Source organism: Sphaerodactylus townsendi, linkage group LG15, assembly GCF_021028975.2.
Source record: "Sphaerodactylus townsendi isolate TG3544 linkage group LG15, MPM_Stown_v2.3, whole genome shotgun sequence".
NCBI classification, from domain to species: domain Eukaryota; kingdom Metazoa; phylum Chordata; class Lepidosauria; order Squamata; family Sphaerodactylidae; genus Sphaerodactylus; species Sphaerodactylus townsendi.
In genome coordinates, this window is record NC_059439.1 from 30,925,099 (window position 1) to 30,948,831 (window position 23,733).

The 23,733-nt window shown below is 46.0% G+C and overlaps 2 protein-coding genes across 4 annotated transcripts; both read left to right on the plus strand.

The window, feature by feature from the left end:
• The first annotated feature begins 812 nt into the window (after positions 1-812).
• On the plus strand, positions 813-8,986 carry LOC125444951 (zymogen granule membrane protein 16-like). Its single transcript, XM_048517727.1, has 4 exons — positions 813-997; positions 3,321-3,376; positions 3,489-3,627; positions 8,327-8,986. The coding sequence occupies exons 1-4, from the start codon at positions 912-914 to the stop codon at positions 8,640-8,642; spliced, it is 597 nt and encodes a 198-aa protein (XP_048373684.1). The 5' UTR covers positions 813-911; the 3' UTR covers positions 8,643-8,986.
• Positions 8,987-13,032: 4,046 nt separating this feature from the next.
• On the plus strand, positions 13,033-17,466 carry LOC125444952 (zymogen granule membrane protein 16-like). 3 transcript variants are annotated; one of them, XM_048517730.1, is made up of 5 exons: positions 13,033-13,177; positions 13,801-13,918; positions 15,533-15,588; positions 15,703-15,841; positions 16,866-17,466. In XM_048517730.1, the coding sequence occupies exons 3-5, from the start codon at positions 15,534-15,536 to the stop codon at positions 17,197-17,199; spliced, it is 528 nt and encodes a 175-aa protein (XP_048373687.1). In that variant the 5' UTR covers positions 13,033-13,177; positions 13,801-13,918; position 15,533; the 3' UTR covers positions 17,200-17,466. The 3 variants fall into 3 exon arrangements, with proteins under 3 accessions (XP_048373687.1, XP_048373686.1, XP_048373685.1); XM_048517729.1 differs by lacking the exon at positions 13,801-13,918 and having other exon boundaries at positions 13,033-13,203; XM_048517728.1 differs by lacking the exon at positions 13,801-13,918 and having other exon boundaries at positions 13,036-13,177.
• Positions 17,467-23,733: the final 6,267 nt, after the last annotated feature.

Consider the following 23,733-nt stretch of genomic DNA (forward strand, 5'->3'; position numbering starts at 1 on the left):
GCAGGGAGGGGGTATCTTCCCTTTGCCTTGCTACCTTTCCTCTGGAGGAAACCTGGAGGAACCGGGTTTGATTCCCAGCTCTGCCGCCTGAGCTGTGGAGGCTTACCTGGGGAATTCAGATTAGCCTGTACACTCCCACACACGCCAGCTGGGTGACCTTGGGCTGGTCACAGTTCTTCTGAGCTCTCTCAGCCCCACCTACCTCACAGGGTGTTTGTTGTGAGGGGGGAAGGGAAATGTGTTTGTAGGCCTCTTTGAGTCTCCTTGCAGGAGAGGAAGGGGGGATATAAATCCGACTCTTCTTCTTCTTCTTCTTCTTCTTCTTCTTCTTCTTCTTCTTCTTCTTCTTCTTCTTCTTCTTCTTCTTCTTCTTCTTCTTCTTCTTCTTCTTCTTCTTCTTCTTCTTCTTCTTCTTCTTCAATACCTCACAGGGTGTTTGTTGTGAGGGGTGAAGGGCAAGGAGATTGTAATCCCCTTTGAGTCTCCTGCAGGAGAGAAAGGGGGGATATAAATCCAAACTCCTCCTCCTCCTCCTCCTCCTCCTCCTCCTCCTCCTCCTCCTCCTCCTCCTCCTCTTCTTCTTCTTCTTCTTCTTCTTCTTCTTCTTCTTCTTCTTCTTCTTCTTCTTCTTCTTCTTCTTCCTCCTCCTCCTTCTCTGTTAATGTTCCTGCCATCCCTTTCTCCCCCCCCCAACCCTTTTCTGGCCATCTTTTCTCCCCCTTCTATTCTCCCCTCACCCCATCTGTGTCAGCATTCCCTCAATTCTTCCCCCTTTTCTCTGACAACCTTCCTCCATTTATTGTGGCAGGCCCTGACCCTGAACAGAACTGCTTCACGGATGATCGTTTCAAGTTTTCGGAACATCTCCGAGGGCAGCTCTGCATGGAAAGCATTGCAGAAGTCTAGCTTGGATGCGACTAAGTTATGTTTCGAACCTGCGGATGCAAGAGGAAATCAAGAGGCACCTTCAAGCCCAACCAAGTTTATTTCAGAATACGTGAGTCAGAGTTTCCTTCCTTAGTGGCATGTGGCGTATTTGCTGATGGACCAGATGTCTTGTACCAGGAATCCAACCTGTTATATTGTTTTATATAGCTTTGTTATATGGCAATTCGATCGGCAGATTCTTGTTTTCAATTTGTTCAAGTATATATTTCACCTGGATGGCGCAGGTTAGCTTGATCTTGCCAGACCTCAGAAGCTAAGCAGGCTTGGCCCAGTTAAGTACTTAAATGGAAGACCTCCAAAGAATACCAGCGTTGTTATGTAGAGGAAGGCAAACACTCGCTGTTAGTTTCTTTCCTTGAAAACCCTATTGGGTTGCCATAAATTGGTTTATGATGGCATTTTACACCCGTATATTTCACTTATTTTAAATATTGATTTAAAATATCTACAGTAAACAGAGTAGGCAAACAGAGCCCGCACTCAGGTTTATAAGAGGTTAGACACATTGGGGGAGGGGGAAGAAACCGAGGAAGAAATCGACTTTCAATATAAAAGGACACGTGTGGGCGTTTTTTTTGGAAGAGGTGCCATTTTAGACATATTCACCGAAGGAGGCAGGTGTGTGCCAGAAAGTAAGGAGTACACAAACAGTCCCGGCACTCAAGTTTATAAGAGGTTAGACACATGGGGTGGGGGCGGAGGGGGAGAAACGGAAGAGGAGGTTGATTTTTTTAATATAAATGGATGTCTGTGATTTTTTTGGAAGAGGCGCCATTTTAGACACATTCACGGAAGGAGGCAGGTGGATGCTGGAAGGTAAGGAGTCCCTTTGGTATTCCAGCTTTGAGGAAGAAAGGACATCGTCAGAGAATTAAATGGTGTAACGTTGGGTTTGCAGAGGTCAAGGAGGCAAGTTCAGAGGAGTGGAGGGAAAAGTATGAAGGGCTGGGGAAAGAGAATAAATAAATAGGTGACATCCTCCAGAATTCGTTTTGAGGGAGTCGGTGGGCTTTTGTGCACTTCCTATTTTCCGCACAGCTGATAAGCAGTCGATTCCCGATTGTTGCCTTGCAATGAGGTTTTCCATTTTGCACAGCATTTCGCCCTCCATATTTTTCTGTCCCTGCTGGTCTCTCCTTGGCCTGATCCGCCATTTTGCCTGGCAGCCTGATTCTTCCCTGTGCATGATGGGAAGTTGCTTGCCTTTATGCACGCAGCAGTGGCGTAGTGGCTAAGAGCAGTGGCTAAGAGCAGGTGCACTCTGATCTGGAGGAACCGGGTTTGATTCCCCGCTCTGCCGCCTGAGCTGTGGAGGCTTATCTGGGGGATTCAGATTAGCCTGTGCACTCCCACACACGCCAGCTGGGTGACCTTGGGCTAGTCACAGCTTCTCGGAGTTCTCTCAGCCCCACCCACCTCACAGGGTGTTTGTTGTGAGGGGGGAAGGGCAAGGTGATTGTAAGCCCCGTTGAGTCTCCTACAGGAGAGAAAGGGGGGATATAAATCCAAATTATTCTTCTTCTTCTTCTTCTTCTTCTTCTTCTTCTTCTTCTTCTTCTTCTTCTTCTTCTTCTTCTTCTTCTTCTTCTTCTTCTTCTTCAATAAAAATATTAATTTTGGAGCATGTGTATCTATATTCCAAAGGCCTTCTGTGAGGGAGTTAATATAAATATTAAATAAGAAAGGGGTTAAAAGGCACTCCAATCTCACACCCTGTGTTAGGGGGAAAAATTAGATAGCCTTCCCTAGTGGCTAAATCTTATGCAGAGACTTGTATTTTCATTTAGTTTAAAAATCAAAAGGAGAATACTTTCACCTTTTCATTTTGACTTTCATCCTACCTGGTTCTAATGAGGAGTCTAAATTCCTGGGCTGTTTCAGTTGGTGGTTCCCGATTTCATGGGTCAAGAATAAGAGGAAAGTGATCACGCTCTGGCCTTGTTTTGAAGGTGGAGTGGAAAAACCCAAGGAAATCTTTATGCTTGCAGATCTCCTTTATTTCCCCTTCAAAGGGGAAAAATGTAGTTTAAGAGGTTTTAGAAAATGCACGGATTCCCAGATCTGAAGGTGGGGTCACTTTGGAAGAGGGGAAAAAAGGGTGCATAAAGGAAACTCTAACCAAAGGGAACGTATGCTTAAAGCAAAGGAGACCACAAGTGCGTAAATGGCCAGTGACTATATTTTTTTCTTCAGGGCTATTGCCAAACCTACCTGGAAAACCTACACCGCCCGGAGCCCTTCGGGGATGGGGCGGTATAAAAGTCCAAATAATAAATAAAAATAAAATAAATAAATTTCCCTGTGGGAAGGGGAAGGGTGGGGTTGAAGATCACAATTGCCTGATCCATTTCCTTGCAAAACTTTCCTTCTAGGATGTTTCGTTACGCCCTCCTCGCGTTACTCTGTTGTGCCCCCTTCATCAGTGCAGGTAAAATCCAGCAGCTGTTCAGTTTTCTGAAGGGTCTGGGGTCCTCACTGGGTAGTAGTAGGCTGCTGTGCCTTGGCTCCTACTTATTTGTTTCCTCTGCAACTCCTTTTAGGAGCGATTCGGAAACGCTCTTCTTCCCATTCTGGTGAATATGGTGGGTATGGAGGGACACGCTTCTCACACTCTGTGAACCAACTGGATGGACCTATAACCGCCCTTAGGATCCGGGTAGATACGTCATACATTAGAGGGTAAGTGTACGAAGATCCAGAGCTGGGAATTTAAAATTTGGATGGGCGCTGGCGACGGCAGTGCGTTTGGACTTGTTTGCGACTGCAAAAGCAGAGCCTGGTTCCTCTTTCTCCACCAATGTAAGAAAAAAACAGGGCTAAAAGGAAAGCCCGGGGGCTTGAAACTGGGAGGGTGGATCTTACAAAACGAGACTCCAAATAAGGGTCTACAAAAGAAGTAAAGCCTGCAGCTGACGCATTGGGAGGAAGCCCCCACCTCCACTATTTGGCTGATGAAAGCAGATTGGGGGGAAGTGATCAGGTGTCTTTTAGGCCCCTTCCGGACACACGAGGCGACTCAGGTTCGACTCGTGTCAGCGGAATCGTGCCTCAGCTCGAGTCCTCCCGTTCCTCCGCACAGCAGCTGACTCGTGTCTCCGGAGCCGAGCTCAGAGGGCGGGACCACCTCCCTGTGCTGCATTCCGATTGGTTGCTGAGTCCCCCGTTCTGCGCATGCCCAAAGCTTTTCGCCGCCGCCACGAGTCTCCCCTTCTGCGCATGGGCGAAATACTGAGCTGTGATTGGCTAGATGGCAGAGTCGAGTCGACGGAGATTCCGCACTCTGCCAGCTTCGGCTCGAGCGCAACTTGAGTCCGCCAGTTGACTCGACCCCCCCAGTCGAGCTCAGAAATTCAATGGCGAGAGGGGGGTGAGTCAAGTCAGACACGAGTCCGACGCTACGTCTGTGCCGAGCACTCGGGTCGGACTCGATCTAAGGTCGACTCCTACAATGCGGAAGGGGCCTCAGAATAACTGAAGTCATATAACCAGCTTACATTTTTGTGCCTCAACCAGGTTTCTACTTTGTCAATTTGAAGACCTGTGTGGCTGGTTTGTTCCTTTAAAACCAGGCTATAAATAAATAAATCTTCTTAGTTGTTGATGTACCCGCATCACCCAGTTTACCTCACAGCTGCATACCTGAGCCTGTACACTCACTACATATAGAACACCTGGACACCGAGGGGAAAGTTTATAGCTCAAAATGCATAAGCATAAGCATAAGCATTTTATTGTCATTGTGCACGCACAACGAAATTTACAGCAGCATTCCTCGATGCACACAATTTCAGACTCATACAATTTCAGACTCATGCAATTTCAGACTCATACATCATCATCCTCCACCCATCCCTACATAGCCCCAAATACATCAATATGAAGCAGCGGAGTTTAGCATAGCCACAGCTCTAGAGTAGAAGCTGTCTCTAAGCCTCTTTGTCCTAGTTCTGAGGGCCCTGTATCGTCTGCCAGATGGTAGCAGTTTAAAAAGAGAGTGTGCTGGATGAGACGGGTCCCTTAGAATATTTTGGGCTTTATTTAGACTTCGGGCATTATAGATTTCTTCCAAGGAGGGGAGAGGGCAGCCGATAATCCTTTGTGCAGTATTGATCACCCTTTGGAGCCTTCCTATTCGGGCCACTGTGCAACTGGAGAACCATACACAGATGCAGTAGGTTAGGACACTCTCTATAGCACAGCGGTAAAAGGACACCAGAAGTTTTCCATCTAGTTGTTGCTTCCTTAAAAGTCTCAGAAAGTACAGTCTTTGCTGGGCTTTCTTAACCACCGCGGTAGTCTGTACTCCCCAGGTCAAATCCTCTTTAATCATAACGCCCAGGAATTTAAAACTAGCCACCCGCTCCACTTGATCTCCATTTATAGTCAAGGGCTGAATTTCCGCGCTATTCCTTCTATAGTCCACTATGAGCTCCTTTGTCTTGTTAGTGTTAAGAACCAGGTTATTTTCCCTGCACCATGAGGCAGTCGGTCCACTTCATTCCGATAGGCAGACTCATCCCCTCCAGAGATGAGCCCCACCACCGTTGTGTCATCAGCAAATTTGATAATGGTGTTACTATGATAGACAGGAGTACAATCATATGTATAAAGGGTGAACAGTAAAGGGCTCAACACACAGCCCTGTGGCGTTCCACATATTTAGAGTAAGAACTGAAACCCGATTTCCCAGTCCTAACCCTCTGGGAGCGTCCAGACAAAGAAGTCCCTAATCCACAAACAGATTGAATGTGATAGTCCAAGATCCACAAGTTTTGTCACCAGTCTTTGTGGCGAGATTGTATTAAATCACGGAACTAAAGTCCGCAAAGAGCATTCGCGCATAATTCCCCTGCTGTTCCAGATCGTCAAAGCTGTGTGGAGGCTAATGGCAATGGCGTCCTCCGTAGATCTATTAGTCCGATATGCGAACTGATGTTTATCAAATGTATCTGGAAGGCAAGAACTAATATGCCTATGGACCAGTTTTCAAAACACTTCATGATGATGGGGGTGAGTGCCACTGGTCTATAATCCTGAAGATTGTCAGCAGGAAATCTCTTTGGTAGTGGAACAATGGTGGAAGCTTTCAAACAAGATGGAATGGTGGACTGGGATAAAGATCGATTAAAGATCCCAGTAAAACACCAGCCAGTTGGTTAAGCGCATTCCTTTAACACCCGACCGGGAATACCATCCGGTCCAGCAGCCTTCCTTGGATTCACAGCCCTCAAAACTTGCCTCACCTCATGTTCCTCCACAGTGAGGTGTGAGCTGCAATCACCTGGTGGCTGTGTGTCATCTCCTTCTGATAGACCTGTTTCAAAGCCCGGGCAAAAAAAAAAGTGATTTAGCTCCTCCGCCAGAGAAGAATCCCCATCCACAGAAATGTCATTGTTTGGTTTTATGGTTGGTAATTTGTTGAATTCCTGCCACACATGCCTCATGTTGTTATTATTAAAATAATCTTCAATTTTTCTCTTATAACTCATCTTGGCTTGTCGAATGCCTGTCTTGAGGCTGGCTCTCGCCGTGCTATGCTTTGCATCATCACCAGATCTGAGAGGGATATTCCTGTCATGCAAAAGTTGCTGAGCCTCCCGTGTAATCCAGGGGTTATGGTTTGGAGTAAATCCGGATCGCTTATACACAATAAGAGTGTCTGTGCAGTGGGTGATATAACTCAGAACAGCAGTGGTATACTCCTCCAGATCTGGGTGGTAGAAAACATCCCAATTTGTTGTCTCAAAACAATCTTGAAGTAGTTTAGAGGCATCATCAGGCCAGGATTGTACAGTCTTTATTACAGGCAACACCGCCTCCCAAAATTGGAATATATGCTGGTCCAGAAACAGTGATAAATGGTCTGACTGACCCAAGTGTGGTAACTGTATCACCTTGTAGGCATCCTTGATGTTGGTATACACTTTATCCAATGTATTGGCTCCTCTAGTGGGGCACCTGACATGCTGGTAGAGTTTAGGGAGCACTGTTTTTAAATTAGTATGATTAAAGTCTCCTCCTATAATGAGCACAGCATCAGGATGCTTTTTTCTGCTGGTTTTCAACAATGTTATACAGAGAGCTCAAAGCTATGGCAGCATTAGCATCAGGTGGAATGTATACTGCAATGATGATAACCACACTAAACTCCCGTGGCAGATATATGGGTCTGCATCTAATAGTCATACTTTCCAAATCCCTTGAGCAGTGACCCCCTGTGATGCTTGCATTAGTGCACCAGCTTTTGTTCACATAGAGATTTAAACCCCCTCCTTTATGCTTCCCAGAATCTTTACTACTTCTGTCCTGCCGGAAAGAAGTGAAACCAGATAGTTCAACTGCTGAATGGGAATGTGTGAGTGAAGCCAGGTTTCTGTAATTAATAAAACACAGCTGTTCTTGCCAAATCTGCTCTTCACAATTTGTAGCCTTAATTCATCCATTTTGTTGCTAAGAGATCGTGCATTAGTAAGAAAAATGCTTGGAAGTGCAGACTTGAAACTACACCTTCCCAGCTTAGTAAAAACACCAGCCCGAAGCCCTCTCTTCCTCCTTCTATCCCGCCTTCGTCTCCAACCTCCTACCAGGAATTGTAATCCAGGGTTTCCCGGGGTCCTAGCTGCCTCTGCCGGTATATTGTGAAGACATATGAAATCTTCCGTAATAGCCATTTCACATTTCAGTCAATTTGTATTAAGACTTGCGACTATAAAACTCCTTGCTCCAAGTAGCATGTTTAAGAAGCACAAAAACACAGCACAAAAACACAAAACACAAAACATCCACACGACATCGAGGGAAAGCAACCAGCCGCAGCAGTTTCCAGCGGAGCAATCGCAGCCTGGGGACCGGGAAGCTAAAAACCTAATGGCTTGAGTTGAAGAGTTGAGACGTTAAGACGTTATGGAGAGGGGGGGGGTTGAGGCGTTGCCGCGGCTTGAGGGAACCTCCGATGAAACCGGGACTCGCTTGCCGTTCCTTAGTTTGAACCACTCCCGGCTACTATGACTCCGCGGCTCTGGAGCGCTGCGCCCTCCCAAGTTTTGGAAAAATGGAGAAGGCCGCCGTCTCTCCCACGCGCACCTCTCCGTCTCTCCCAAGCGCGCCTGCCGTCTCGTCACAACCCGACCCACAGATGAGCCTTGCCTTTTTTACTTGAGTTTAGAAGCCCTCCAGTTTAGAAGCTCCTAGTTTCGAGCCCCAAAAAGGAGGAGAACGGCAAACTCCAACTCTCCGCCGCTTGCGGAGCGTCTTCCCCCCACCGGAAACCCCACCAAGATCCTAGATCCCAAAAATCTAACAAGGCTGTGTGTCTCCACTCAGTAGAAAAAAAAGGGGGGGGGTTGTCACAGCTACCCTAACTGTTTCCTTATTCCAGCCTCCAGGTGCGTTATGGGAAGGAGTGGAGTGACTACGTGGGGGGCTCATCAGGTGACCTGCAGACCATTATGCTTCACCCCAGAGAATCGATCATCCAAGTCTCTGGGAAGTCTGATACATACATCCGCAAGCTTAAATTCCAAACCAGCTCTGGACGCCGCTTCTCTTTCGGCGTCGACGCGGGCACCAGTTTCAGCGCCATTCCGCTCTTCCCTGGAGCTGTCCTGACATATTTCAGTGGCCGCTCTGGTTCGTATATCGACGCCATCAGTTTCCACTGGGATACTAAGCCCACGGCAGCAGGAAGAGACTGAGAACCCAACTGTTCGGTGAATGGCAGAGTGCAAGGGACATCTGTCCCTTCCTCCATTTCTCGTGGGCTTTAGCTGTCATTCGTGCGCACAATTATTCTTTCAGCCACCCCGAAATTCAATCATTTTTCTCCTTGTTCACTTGTTCTGCCACTTCTGGTAGTTTTTCCAGGTACCTACTTCTACTCCTTTCTTCTGTCTACATATGGGCACCTAGTCCACCCACTCACACTGGCCACCAGCTCATCCCGACTTATGCTCTGTTCTTCAGAGCAGCAGTGGCGTAGTGGTTAAGAGCAGGTGTACTCTAATGTGGAGGTTTGATTCCCCGCTCTGCCGCTTGAGCTGTGGAGACTTATCTGGGGAATTCAGATTAGCCTGTATACTCCCACACACACTAGCTGGGTGACCTTGGGCTGGTCACAGTTCTTCTGAGTTCTCTCAGCCCTACCTACCACATAGGGTAGGGTGACCATCCGTCCCGCTTCTCGCGGGACCCTCACGCTTTTGCGTGAGGTGTCCCGCGTCCCGCCGGGCTTTGGGGAATGTCCCGGTTAGGGAATGTGCTCCTGCGGCCGCGCACACGCGGCTGCAGGAGCACACTGCCTTTTGCGCGGCGCTCCCCGGACGAACAGGGAGACGAGGGAAGTGCCCCAGAAGGCACTGCGGCTGCCGCAGTGCCTTCTGGGCGGCTTCGTCTCCGGCCTCGGGGAGTAAACTGATATCTTGGCGATGCACCCGAAGCTTCCATGGGGGGCTCGCCCGGTTTGCCGCACTGTGACAGAGGCGGCAAACCGACTGGAGCCCCAGAAGCCTTTTGTGTATCCCTACAGCAGCGTCGCCGGCTTCCTGGGCTTGCGGTTTGCCGCCCTGTGACAGGGCGGCAAACCGTGAGCCCCATGTTAAGCCTGATGCACGCGGCTTAAGCAGTGCACGGAGCTTTGCTGCTGGAAGCTGCGGTTTGCAGCCCTCTGGTGACAGAGGCGGCAAACCGCGAAGCCCCAGAAGCTTCCGCGGTGCTGATGCGGGTGAATCTGATCAGCCTTGCGCAGCAGCCATCGTGCGCACACGACCACCTCCCCGTCTCGGGTGAGGAAGGTGACTATCTGGTCACCTTAACATAGGGTGTTTGTTGTGAGGGGGGAAGGGAAATGTGTTTGTAGGCCCCTTTGAGTCTCCTTGCAGGAGAGAAAGGGGGGATATAAATCCAACTTCTTCTTCTTCTTCTTCTTCTTCTTCTTCTTCTTCTTCTTCTTCTTCTTCTTCTTCTTCTTCTTCTTCTTCTTCTTCTTCTTCTTCTTCTTCTTCTTCTTCTTCTTCTTCTTCTTCTTCTTCTTCTACTTTGTGGGTTCAAACCAATGACCAGACGTCCCATTCCCACCCCATTTCTGCATAGATTCCTCTCTAGTCAAACGATGAGCTTTGCTGGCAATGGCTGTCACAGAATAAAAAGGAAATGTGAAAATGTTACTGCCTTACTTCATTGCCCATGTATTATTGAAACACTACAGTGTAGACCCTATGAATGGGTGTTGCACATGCTAGTTCCAGATTGCCTTTACTGCAGAGTGTGTTTCCTCTTTTGCTATACTCTGTCTCAGATGAAGATTTAATATGATCAGTTGAGGTGCAGCTGCTGAGAAACCGGTATACTTCCGCATTAGAATATAATCCCAAATAACATGAGAACTATCATTCATTTTTTACGCACTGCCTTTATCAAAACCATTATTCAACATGATCCGAAATCCCATTGGCAACCAGTGCAGCTGGTGCGGCACAGATGTGATGTGCTCCCTCACCGTTGTCCCAGGGAGGATTCTCGCCACCACGTTCTGGACCAGTTTTAATTTCGGGATCAGTCTCAAAGGCAGGCCCACATAGAGTGAGTTACAAGTAAACAATGGATCTGCAGAGATAAAGGTAATAATAAAAACAATACAGACGTCATCCTGGGTTCTCAAGTGACTTGGGGCCCCAGCATCTCCAGGTGGTGGAGACTGTAGCCACTCAGACCATAACTGATGACACTAACACTTGGTCCAGGTGAACCAGAGGGCAACTCGTTCTGTGTGGAGTTTGCCTTTTTATGCCTGGTGTCAGCGCAAAGATTGCACCTTTGGGTCACCCCACAAGGTGTGTCCCTCCAACACAGATGGTTGATCTTTGTGGGGCTAATGACCAGCTTTGATCTTCTTTAATTAGTCTGTTTTAATTAAGCTTGTTGGCTTGGAGTGGTTCAGTTCAGTCTTCCCTACAATTATCCATGGGATTCTAGATGTTGTGAAGGCCCCCATACGTAAGTTAGACTCTTACCTGTCCTGGCTATTGAATTATTGTCCCCTTCATAGCGTTGGAAGGGTTTCTAGAGTCATAAGTACCTCTTCCCCAGCCTATCCTTCTAAGAAAATAATGACTGCATAACTTGGCAATGACCCTAGGGAAGGTGGCTTCCAATCACTATTTGGCTAGATATAACATTAAATCATTTAGGATGATGACATAGGCTTTCATGGGAAAAAGAGGTCTATAGACATTGCGGTGACTGATTAATTTTTTGGGGGGAATTGATATAACTAGTCTTTGTAGCACTTGTGGATTTAATGTAAATAGAGCATTCATGTGAAAAAACTCTCATGTAGAGAGTTTCAACAGATGCTAGAGCCATGGTGGCGAACCTTTGGCACTACAGATGTTATGGACTACAATTCCCATCAGCCCCTTCCAGCATGGCCAATTGGCCATGATGGAAGGGGCTGATGGGAATTGTAGTCCATAACATCTGGAGTGCCAAAGGTTCGCCACCACTGTGCTAGAGGAAGCTAATAAAACCTGTTCCGCGATCTCTCTGGGGATACCTGTGGATAGATTAATTGTAGCCCGGTACCTTTATCTCCTGGTTGAGGCCCGGTGGCGTAGAGCAATCACCTTAGCGAGATGTAATGCCCTGCCTTCTTCCTTTACCCTTGGACGCCAACTTGGAATTCCTCATAAAGAAAGGAAATGCCCGTGTGGCATGGGTTCTGTGGAAACAGTATCTCATATGCTTTTTATGAGACAGATAGGAAGAAGCACATAATCCCCTTCCTGCATGGAAGTGAAGGCACTACAGATGAACAGAAGGTTATATATCTTTTAAATAGCCACAACTACGAGCTGTTGGAAGCGGTGGCTAAATTTTTAAATGGTGTTATTTTAACTCGTCAGAAGTTGGAAAGGCTGTTATTATCTTGCAATGTTAATGATAAACTATTTATATGCCATTAAAGGTATTCGAAATCGAATATGGGTGAGGAAGTGGGTAAGTGGTAGTTGGATGTGAGGGAGGACAGAGTGAGGTTTTAGAGAAAAAAATACTGACAAAAGAGGTTTCCTAGAAATGGTGGGAAAGTGCTGGTGGTAGAATGTGCTGCCAAGTCACAGATTACTAACTTATGGCAACCCCGCCATAAGTGGGGTTTTCAAGGCAAGAGACTTCAGAGGTGGTTTGCCTTTGCCTGCCACTGTGTAACTATCCTGGACTTCCTTGGTGGTCAGTCACCCAACCAAATACTAACCATGGCCAAACCTGCTTAACTTCTGAGAGGGCTAGTCACGACTCTGGTGGAAATACTCTGTACCGATAAGATCACGAGAATATTAGAATGCAGCTAGTCAGGGGTCTGCAACCTGCAGCTCTCCAGATGGTCATGGACTAAAATTCCCATCAGCCCCTGCCAGCATGGCCAATTGGCTGGCAGAGGCTGATGGGATTTGTAGTCCATGAACATCTGAAGAGCCGCAGGTTGCAGACCTCTGAGCTAGGTGGACATTTATCAAGCCACTGCAGGGGGCAAATGAGGGATGTATGTTAGAACCCTTTCTTTTTAAAAAAAATTGATAGGTGAACAACGTAGGATTCATGAGCCTTGAAATCACCCATTCCAGATGAAAAAAATATCCGAGTTGTGAAATTCACTGCTGGTATGGCTCATTCTATATGACTCAGACTTCCCAGAGACCTGGCAGGCTATCGGTGCAGAAACACATCTGGTACACCAGATAAGCCTCTGCCGCTCAGGTGGAGGAGTGGGGGATCCAACCCAGTTCTCCAGATTAGAGTCCACCTGCTCTTAACCTCTACACCACACTGGCTCTTGATTGTCTTCTTGTCTTACCTTGGTGGGCTCCCATCCAAGTAGTAACCAGGGCCCTGCCTGCTAAGCTTCTGAGATCTGGCAAAATCAAGCTAGCCTGGGCTATCCAAGTCCTTGTATTATATAGTTTTCTGTAACATTTGATCAGCAGATGTTTATTTTAAAGTTAAGCAGATATTTCATTTATTAAATAATTATCTTACGATATCTACAGTAAACAGTCAAAATATGCAAGACGGGCCCTGCCCTGAGGTTTACAATTTAAACAGTTAGATACACAAAGGAGAGGGGAAGAAATTAATAAAGAAGGAAATTGCCTTTGAATATAAATGAGTGAGTTTTTCAACAGGCACTATTTTGAACATATCCACAGAAGGAGCCAGGACAGGTGGACACCAGAAGGTAAGGCAACACCTTTGGTATTGCAGGTATGAAGAAAAAAAAGGACATGATCAGAGAAAATTTTTTAAAAGATAGTTATGGGTTTCTGAAGGACTAGGATACCAGAGCATTCAAAAAAGTATGATGTGCCTCAGAAAGAGAATAAATAGGTGACGACAACCTCACCTCAAAAAAGTATGAATAAATAGGTGACGAATAAATAGGTGACGACAACCTCACCTCAAAAAAGTATGATGTGCCTCAGAAAGAGAATAAATAGGTGACGACAACCTCTGGATTTAAAGAAGAAGTCAGTACCTGTACAAGAAAATCATCAGGTGGGGGAAAAAAGATCTAAATTGGTTCTTCCAGTTTGCAGGATTCCATGTTAATGGTCTCCCGATAAGACTTGGGGCTATCCTCTGGGCCCTCCGGGGGAGGGCAGTATACAAGTATAATAATAATAATAATAATAATAATAATAATAATAATAATAATAATAATAATAATAATAATAATAATAATAATCCTGAAGGAAGGGGAAAGAGTGTGACAAGCCATTTTTATTCCTCATGAAGTGATGTGCACAGCCTCAGATTTTTTTGGGATCTAAATTCATTTTGAAGCATAAGCTGTCTCCTCAGTTTCCAGGTGTTCTACGGGTAGTGAACGTATAACGTTGGGCTCACTGCTGTTGGATACATTTTGTGGCGCGTAAGGAGATTGCGGAGATCACTGAGGCTGGATTAACATATTAAAAAAGTAAGAAGGTTTATTATTTACAGGGTTGGCTTCAAAGGAGCAAACCGGCAGCCCAGGTCTTCAGGTAGACGTCGGAACCTGGCTGAAGCACAATAATTCAAACTGGTTGTGACTTCAAAAAGATTTCTCTGCAGTGCTTTTGTAACTTCTATCTTGTGGGTTCTGTGGGGCAGCACTTGGAATGAGTTTGCAACAACAAATTTTAAAAACAAAATGGTTTACTTTCTTAACATATAACATCAAACATCAACATTTAACATCACACTTCAAGGGCCTGTTTAGGTTGCATTTTCAAGTCCTTATATTTACAGTCTACTGATACTGCCAAGTCCAATTCTTCTTTGCAAGTGGGTTGGCTCCTGAAGACTCCAAGGGCTTGATGAACAGGATTCAACATGATGAAGGTTTCCAGAAGAACTCTGCACCCATTGCAAACACAAAAGAAACCCTTAACAAAGGTGTTATAGTTTAATAGAACTCGTGTTTCTCCAGATGAACTATAATTCCTATCGCACACCAGCCATGCTGATAGGGGCTGATGGGAATTCTGTAGTTCCTGAACATCTGGAGAGCCAAACAGGTTCCCACCCCTGGCTTATGTACCAGAGAGTAGGGAACCTGGGGCTCTCCAGATGTTCAGGAACTACAGATTCCCATCAGCCTCTGTCAGCATGGCCAATTGGCCCATGCTGATGAGGCTGATGGGGAGTATGGACCTGAGCACATCAGGAAAAACACCTGAGTACCTCACAAATCAAGGTCCGAGTCTGGTAGCCTTGTCTCCTCCAAACTACACGAGCTCTGCAGCCTCTTGCTGCTTTGGGTCTCCACCCCTTACTGGGTCAACCCATTCTGAGCATGGGGGTTACACTTTCAGACATGAAGAGAATTTTATTGACTAGCCACGAGGTTGGGTCCTCTTTCACATGCAGAATTCCACCCAAACCTACCAGCCTGCCCCTTTCCCCAGAGTCAGCCTAAATGGGGCAAGGTCTACTCAGCACCAGAGACAGACCTCACAATGGAGCACCCTCTTCTCTCCCAGATGTAGCGCTCGACCCCCCCCCATCCTCTACCAGTGGCTGGGACTGGGGGGTTTGGCCAAATTCAAAGCGTATCTGCCAGAGGGACATGTTGGGTCACATGTCCCCGGGCACCACTCTTTTGATCACGTGGGGGGCGCAAAATGGCCTCCCACACCCCTCTGGTGGAAGCCGCAGGGAGAATCGCACTGCCTGCCCTCTTGGGCATAGGATGAACCCCTGGTCTGGTCTGGTCTGGGCATCTAGGCCTCCTTCCCATGAGCTTCGCAGCGGGGAGGGGAGGCGGCGGGTGGTGGGTGGGCTGGGTGCCCTGGCGCAGCAGGCGGTGCAAGAGCAGGATCGCCACTGCTTTCACCCTCTCATATTTCTTCATCTCCAAGCTTCCCTTATTCAGGCAAGGGGGAAATTCGTGGGGCTGGGTGGGGGGGTTGCGGGGGAGATGGGTTGCCCCCAGCACCATTTATTGCCGGTACGCCTCAGTAAGCCCTCTTAGTTTTAGCAGTGGGTATATTGCATTAGCTCCTCAAGATCATAATTAACAGTTTATTTCCTTGTTAAACTTTCTTTCTAGGATGTTCAGTTTCACACTCCTCGCGTTCCTCTGCTGTGCCTTCTCTCTCAGTGCAGGTAAAACCCAGTAGTTGGTCAATATTCTTCTTCCTGTTGTATTTTTTAGAATTATAAACAGATCACAATTGACAAAAACGACAATATCCTGAAATATCCTGCATCTTATTTTAGGGGCGATTGTGAAACGCTATGCTTCCCATTCTGGCGAATATGGGGGGACGTTAGGAACCCGTTTCTCACACTCCGTAAACCAACTGGATGGACCTATAACTGCCATTAAGATTCGAGTCTATTCCTCATACATTACGGGGTAAGTTAATGAATTAACGTTTGGGGGCTAGACATTCAACAAGGTCCCTCCAAACAGACTGATTGAATTAACAGTAACATTTTCCTCAGTGGTATAAGATCTAGGGCAGCATGTATAAAATCTGCTTTCCTTGAAGAAGACGGAAAGTCTGAAATATTCAAACAGAAGGGAAAAGAAGAGATGCTGTAGTTAACCTTATGAGCAGAGGTGGGATCCAGCAGGTTCTCACCAGTTCCCGAGAGTGGGTTACTAATTATTTGTGTGTGCCGAGAGGGGGTTACTAATTGGGTCTGCTTTTCCATTAGAAATTCCATTAGGTCCACAAATCATAAAGTCCTGTTGTTTCCTACGTGGCTGGTTAGCGAAGGTAGAAAACAGGACAATTCTCCCTGTTGGGCTGTTTTAAAAACATGTTTTAGAAATATGGTGAAGTTCCTTGTTTAAGGAAAGTATCCTTCTTTTGATTTCTAGAAACAAAATTAAGTATTTGAAAATATTATTTGACAGGCAATCAATTAGAGGAGAAGTAGTTGTTTCTGTTGGCAGTAGACGATCGGACTTGCTATAATGAGTTTAAATTATGGACAGAAAGATACCAGCTGGAAATTAGGAACTTTTTTTTACAGTAATAGTTTTTTACAGTAACAGAGAAATTATTAATGTCCCGCCCCCGAAATGCCCGGCCACGCCCCCGTCGTGCCCCGCTCAGCCCCATTGGCGCTACGCCACTGTTTGAATCCCACCACCATGGGAACCTGTTACTAAAATTTTTGGATTCCACCACTGCTTATGAGTACTAGTACTACTACTGCTAATAATAATTTCATCTATAGGCCATCTTTCTCATTGAGACTCACTGAATCTCACTGAGACTCAAGGGCGGCATCCAGCAGGGGCTGATGGGAATTGTAGTCCATGAACATCTGAAGTGCTAGAGTTGGACACCCCTGCTTTAAGATAGCGGATAGTGGAAGGACATGGGCAGCAGAAGAGAACTGCAGACTTAACTTTCCCCTTCTTCTAGCCTCCAGGTCCGTTATGGGAGAGACTGGAGTGATTATGTAGGTGGCACAGCGGGAGAATTGCATCACATTGTCCTGCATCCAGGCGAGGGCATTGACCATGTCTCCGGGATGGCTGACTCCTACCTCCGCAAACTTGAATTTCATACCAGCCTTCGTCGTCACTTTTCTTTTGGGGTTGCTGCGGGCACTGCTTTTAGTGGGATTCCACTCTTCCCAAATTCTGCCCTCAGTTACCTTAGTGGCCGCGCTGATTCCTCCTATGTGTATGCCATCAGTTTCCACTGGCTCATGAGACGTACTCAAGGAAATCAGTTACAAGCAAAAACAAACTGATGGATAGGGAGGGGACACTGAAAAGTCTGTCTTTTCAGACATCTGTTTGCAGCTTATCTCCTCTTCATTGAGTTCTTCCCTCTTTCGATAACCTTGATGCTGAAGATTTTTTCCTGTCTATTTCCACTTTCATCAGTTTAAGTAGTACTAATCTTTCTTCCAACTGTTTACCTCTTCTCACATCTTCCACCCGCCTGGACACATCTTCTCTTTCCTCTCCGACCACCTTTCCAGTGTTTATTGTCCTTCCAAATTTCCCACCCTGCCTTTTTTCAATCGATTTCGATTTCAAATACCTTTAATGGCATATAAATAGTTTAACATTGCGAGATAATAACAGCCTTTACAACTTCTGGCGAGTTAAAATAACACCATTTAAAAATTTAGCCACCGCTTCCAACAGCTTGTAGTTGTGGCGGTTTAAAAGATATATAACCTTCTGTTTATCTGTAATGCCTTCACTTCCATGCAGGAAGGGGATTATGTGCTTCTTCCTATCTGTCTCATAAAAGGGACAATTCAACAGCATATGAGATACTGTTTCCACAGAACCCATGCCACACCGGCATTTCCTTTCTTTATGTGGAATTCCAAGGTGGTGTCCAAGGCTAAAGGCAGAAGGCAGGGCATTACATCTAGCTAATGTGATTGCTCTACGCCACCGGGCCTCAACCAGGAGATAAAGGTACCGGGTTTTTTCAATCAGTTTAGCCAGGTGACTAACCATCTTCCTAAATGTTGGCCTACACCTTCACTGCTTTGTGCTTTCTTTCCAGTCAAATGAAGAACTTTGCTGGCAATGGGTGCCCAACAATAAAACGCACATTTGAAAATATTGTACTCTTGATTCATTGCTCAGTATGATGTTCTAGGAGTCATGAGCTCCCACTACAGTTGAACATTGCTTTTGGGGTTAAAAAGCATGATTAGAACATTGCAGTGGACTGATCGATGAAACTACGAGCTAGAGATTTCCCTTTCAAACTGTAGTGTAGGATCTTAACGGGAGGAGTTTTCCGGAGTGTCTAGCCAGGGTTCCCTAACCGATTTAAGCATCACTGCATTTGTTGGAATTTGCATGTGTCTGCCACACAATCCAGCTACTAAAGGGTTAACTGTGTGTATGCAAAGCAGTTGTGGAGGTCACAGTTTTATGACCTGGTCTGTTAGAAGAAGAGAAGAGTTTTGGATTTATATCCCCCCTTTCTCTCCTGCAGGAGGCTCAAAGGGGCTGACAATCTCCTTGCCCTTCCCCCCTCACAACAAACACCCTGTGAGGTGGGTGGGGCTGAGAGAGCTCTGAAGAACTGTGACTAGCCCAAGGTCACCCAGCTGGCGTGTGTGGGAGTGCACAGGCTAATCTGAATTCCCCAGATAAGCCTCCACAGCTCAGGCGGCAGAGCTGGGAATCAAACCCGGTTCCTCCAGATTAGATACACGAGCTCTTAATCTCCTACACCACTGCTGCTCCTTAGTCAGTTAGTCAGTTATTGGTCAGCAGATGCCATTGCCTACATGCTAGAAGTCACACAGATCAAAGGTTATAAAGTTACCTGACTTTTTTTTGTTCCAGATGCACACCACTTGCTACCAGACACGAACAAGCCCCGAGGCGTGCTAGTTAGATAGAGGCAAAATGTAGTCTTAACTGTTTACTTTGTTAGCTTAGCGTTTCTTGTTTTTCACCCATGTAACCTTCCCTTGTTTTATGCTAGTAAACTTTCTTTAGAGGAACAAACTCAGATTCTCTGCATATCTTTCTTTTTGCCACTGCGCATCTCTGCTACCTGCTCAAGTATATTTCTGAATATATATTGTTCAGAAAATCCCAATAGTACTCCTGGCAAGGGGCTGGGGGAAAGCCACAAAATGGCTGCCAGAGGAGGCAGAACCAACCACAAAACGTTTAGAGTACAGTTATGTATCCAGAGGTGGGATCCAGCAGGTTCTGACCAGTTCCCGAGAGTTGGTTACTAATTATTTGTGTGTGCCGAGAGGGGGTTACTAATTGGGTCCGCTTTTCCGTTAGAAATCCCATTAGGTCCACAAATCATAAAGTCCTGTTGTTTCCTACGTGGCTGGTTAGCGAAGGTAGAAAACAGGATAATTATAAGAACATAAGAACATAAGAACAAGCCAGCTGGATCAGACCAAAGTCCATCTAGTCCAGCTCTCTGCTACTCGCAGTGGCCCACCAGGTGCCTTTGGGAGCTCACATGTAGGATGTGATCGCAATGGCCTTCTGCGGCTGTTGCTCACCTGGTCTGTTAAGGCATTTGCAATCTCAGATCAAAGAGGATCAAGATTGGTAGCCATAAATCGACTTCTCCTCCATAAATCTGTCCAAGCCCCTTTTAAAGCTATCCAGGTTAGTGGCCATCACCACCTCACTGTAAGGCAGCATATTCCAAACACCAATCACACGTTGCGTGAAGAAGTGTTTCCTTTTATTAGTCCTAATTCTTCCCCCCAGCATTTTCAATGAATGCCCCCTGGTTCTAGTAAGTATTGTTGAGAAAGAGAGAAAAATTTCTCTCCATGCTGCAACATTTTTTCTACCCTAAGTATGCATAATTTTATAGACTTCAATCATATCCCCCCTCAGCGCCTCCTCTCCAAACTAAAGAGTCCCAAAAGCGCTGCAGCCTCTCCCTCCACATAGGGGAAGGTGCTCCAGTCCCTCAATCATCCTTTTGTTGCCCTTCTCTGCACTTCTTTTTCTATCTCCTCAATATCCTTTTTGAGATGCGGCGACCAGAACTGGACACAGTACTCCAAGTGCGGTCGCACCACTGCTTTATATAAGGGCATGACAATCTTTGCAGTTTTATTATCAATTCCTTTTCTAATGATCCCCAGCATGGAGTTTGCCTTTTTCACAGGATAGAGTTTGCCTTTTTCAATTCTCCCTGATGGGCTGTTTTAAAAACATGTTTTAGAAATATGGTAAAGTTCCTTGTTTGAGGAAAGTATCCTTCTTTTGATTCCTAGAAACAAAATTAAGTATTTGAAAGTATTAAGTATTTGACAGGCAGTCAATTAGAGGAGAAGTAGTTGTTTCTGTTGGCAGGAGACGATAGGACTTGCTATAATGAGTATAAATTATGGACAGAAAGATACCAGCTGGAAATTAGGAACTTTTTTTTTTACAGTAAGAGTTTTTTACAGTAACAGAGAAATTATTAATGCCCCGCCCCCGGAATGCCTGGCCAAGCCCCCGTCGTGCCCCGCCCAGCCCCATTGGCGCGACGCCACTGTTTGAATCCCACCACCATGGGAACCTGTTACTAAAATTTTTGGATCCCACCACTGTATGTATCATTGTAATAGCTCAACAGTTCAGGAAAAAGGCACACATCAACACACTCCCTATGCTTCCAGCAACCCCAGTCCATTCTGGGTTAAAGTACTTTCATCGGTTTCAGAAAATCTTGCCAGTATTTATCAATGAATGGTGTATACTCTCTCCCATGTGGAGTGCTGCCAAAACCCTCAAAAAAACCCTGCAAAAGAGCTGTTGTTTCAGTTTTAACAGTTAATTCGTCCACGATAGAATGAATAACTGAGTTAACATGCTAATAGGGCTCTCCGTCTCTAGTTTCACTCCGGTTCTGCAAACTGGAATAATGCAAGCCAGGAAGGGAAAAATTAGCAGGAGTCCCCCTGGCACTTTGAAGATTGACAAGATGGTAATTCCGGCATAAGCTTTCGTGGACTTGGCCCCGTGCTATAAATACATTCTCACTTGTCATTCATTTTATGTAAGAGGTCTGGGCGATATGAGAAAAAACATACAGGAGGGTCAAAAGAACGCCAAAATGCCTGAAGCGTGGAGTGAAATGTAATTACGTCAAATTCCGATCTAATCAAAGAGACCTGAATATGAATCTAATCAGGAAACGGCTTCTCTCCTAAGACCTGGGGAAGATAATGCAATTTTTTTTAATCGAAAAAAAAATAAATTAGGAAGCAGTAGTCAAGTAAGGAAACATTACAGTCCAGGAAACAGTCCAGGTGCTCGGGAGCAGCAGCAGCAGAAGGCCATTGCTTTCACCTCCTGCAGGTGAGCTCCCAAAGGCACCTGGTGGGCCACTGCGAGTAGCAGAATGCTGGACTAGATGGACTCTGGTCTGATCCAGCAGGCTAGTTCTTATGTTCTTATGTACAGTCAAATGGGAGAGGGCTAAATGCATAAAGGCGTGAAACAACCAGTGTGAGGTTTTTGTTCATGCTCAGTAATTGATGCTGGTATGCATTTTAGCCTCTCTTCAGCAATTTGGACCAATCAAGCAAAACCCAAATCACTCAGCTGACAAAACATGTGTAAAGAGGGTTACAAGCTAATCCCCCATCGCCCTGGTGGGCCGTTTGTTCTGATTTATGTGTCAATTATTTTTAAATCTTTACTGAGAGAACTGTGAGATGAGTGATTTGACTGGCGTTCAAAATGGACCGGCTGTAAAGTTGCGCGCTCTGAAAAAGAGGCCTTTCCAGGAAGATTAAAAAAGGGGTTTCCATCATAAAAGCTGGCTCTTTTAATGCTGCCTGTTAGAAGTAGGTTCTCCCCACAATCCCGCCTCCCATCGTTCTTGTTCCTTCCAGCCTTCTGAGAGCCAGCGTGGTGTAGTGGTCAAGAGCAGGTGGATTCTAATCTGGAGGACCGGGTTTGATTCCCCACTCCTCCCCCTGAGTGGCAGAGGTTTATCTGGTGAACCAGATGTGTTTCTGCACTCCTGCATTCCTGCTGGGTGACCTTGGGCTAGTCACAGTTCTCTCTGATCTCTCTCAGCCCCACCTGCCTCACAAGGTGTCTGTTGCGAGGAGAGGAAGGGAAAGGAGCTTGTAAGCCACCTTGAGTCTCCTTACAGAAGAGAAAGGGGGGAATATAAACCCAAACTCATCCTCGTCCTCGTCCTTCTTCTTCTTCTTCTTCTTCTTCTTCTTCTTCTTCTTCTTCTGGGACCCTCGTATCTTCGAGACCGCATCACCCCATATGTTCCCACACAGCCTCTTTGTTCGGTAGAGGCCAATTTACTGGTGGTCCCCGGCCCCTCGATGATGTGGCTGGCCTCCACACGGGCCAGGACCTTTACAGCTCTGGCCCCGGCCTGGTGGAACGCTCTCCCACCAGCTGTTCGGGCCCTGAGGGACCTCGGTGAGTTCCGCAGGACCTGCAAGACGGAGCTGTTCCGCCGGGTCTTTGGAGAGACCAGCCGCTGATGGTGCCCCCCCCTTCTCTGGCCCTTACATCTGGGCCTATAACATCTATCAAGACCTGCCGTTCCTCCCTGGGGGGAAGAATTTGATATTAGGCACCGGGCGCCACCCATGCTTATATTTATCTTACATTTTAAATGTTAATGTTTAGTCAGTTTTCGCTGCTTTTATAAGTTTTAGCCTATTTATGATGTTTTAAAATTGTATCCATTATATGCTGTACACCGCCCAGAGCCCTTCGGGGACGGGGCGGTATAGAAGTCTAAAGTATGTATGTATGTATGTATGTATGTATGTATGTATGTATGTATGTATGTATGTATAAATAAATAAATAAATAAATAAATAAATAAATTCTTCTTCTTCTTCTTCTTCTTCTTCTTCTTCTTCTTCTTCTTCTTCTTCTTCTTCTGTCCTGTCTTTCACTTCAGCACCCAATTCTTCTGCATCCTGGGTGGGGGGGTTAGTGGGAGGCAGAGTCATTTCACCTTTTATGAGACTGGTCGTTCAAGGTCCCTGTTGGGCCACCCTGTAAATAGTGCCTCACAAAGAGCCGAATATGACATGTCCACAATAGTTGCCCACAAGTGACTCTTTGGGTTCTGCACACTTTGTGCCAGGCGTATTCACACCATTACATATCGTAGTAGCCCTGGTCTTTTGTAATAAAAATACCTCTAAGTTTAAAACAAAGCCGTCAGTCAAATAAGCCAAATTGTGAAAATTGTGAAAACTGGAGGAGTTAGGTAGAAATTGTTTGGGGATTCTCCCAAAGGGATGGTGGTGTTCAGTTTCATGGATCATATTAGTAGCAGTGTTTCTAGCCAAGAAACCACGAGATTAATAGCCACTGTCATAACAACTGAGGAAATGAGCATGTACGTCATTTGTCACAAGATTATGGGTGATCATTATGCCCTCAGAGGGACTGTTTGCGGGACACTGGAGATGTTTATCAGTGGTTCCGACCCTCTTTGGTCCGTGACTACCTCTTGAAATGTCATTTTGATTAAAAAGGGCCATTGTCCTCATTAGCAGCTACCTATGCAATCAAACTTCCCAATAAGGAATAAATCCGAACAATTAAGTACTGCCCCTAAAAATGCATAAAGCATTCTTTTCCTTGAAAGGCATGAATCTAGCATACTCGTCTTGCATAGAAGCCATGTGCCCGAAGAGATAAAAGATCTGAGTTGTGTAGTTGTTTGTAGTGGGTTTTCCGGGCTGTGTGGCCGTGGTCTGATGGATCTTGTTCCTAACGTTTCGCCTATGTAACCCTCATGCTCAGAATGGGTTGACCCAGTAAGGGGTGGAGAC

Coding starts and splice junctions, on each gene's coding strand:
- LOC125444951 (XM_048517727.1), top strand. CDS start 912: ATGCGACTAAGTTATGTTTCGAACCTGCGGATGCAAGAGGAAATCAAG. Junction 998..3,320: donor CCAAGTTTATTTCAGAATAC/GTGAGTCAGAGT, acceptor CTTTCCTTCTAG/GATGTTTCGTTACGCCCTCC. Junction 3,628..8,326: donor GATACGTCATACATTAGAGG/GTAAGTGTACGA, acceptor TCCTTATTCCAG/CCTCCAGGTGCGTTATGGGA.
- LOC125444952 (XM_048517729.1), top strand. CDS start 15,534: ATGTTCAGTTTCACACTCCTCGCGTTCCTCTGCTGTGCCTTCTCTCTC. Junction 15,589..15,702: donor TGCCTTCTCTCTCAGTGCAG/GTAAAACCCAGT, acceptor ATCTTATTTTAG/GGGCGATTGTGAAACGCTAT. Junction 15,842..16,865: donor TATTCCTCATACATTACGGG/GTAAGTTAATGA, acceptor CCCTTCTTCTAG/CCTCCAGGTCCGTTATGGGA.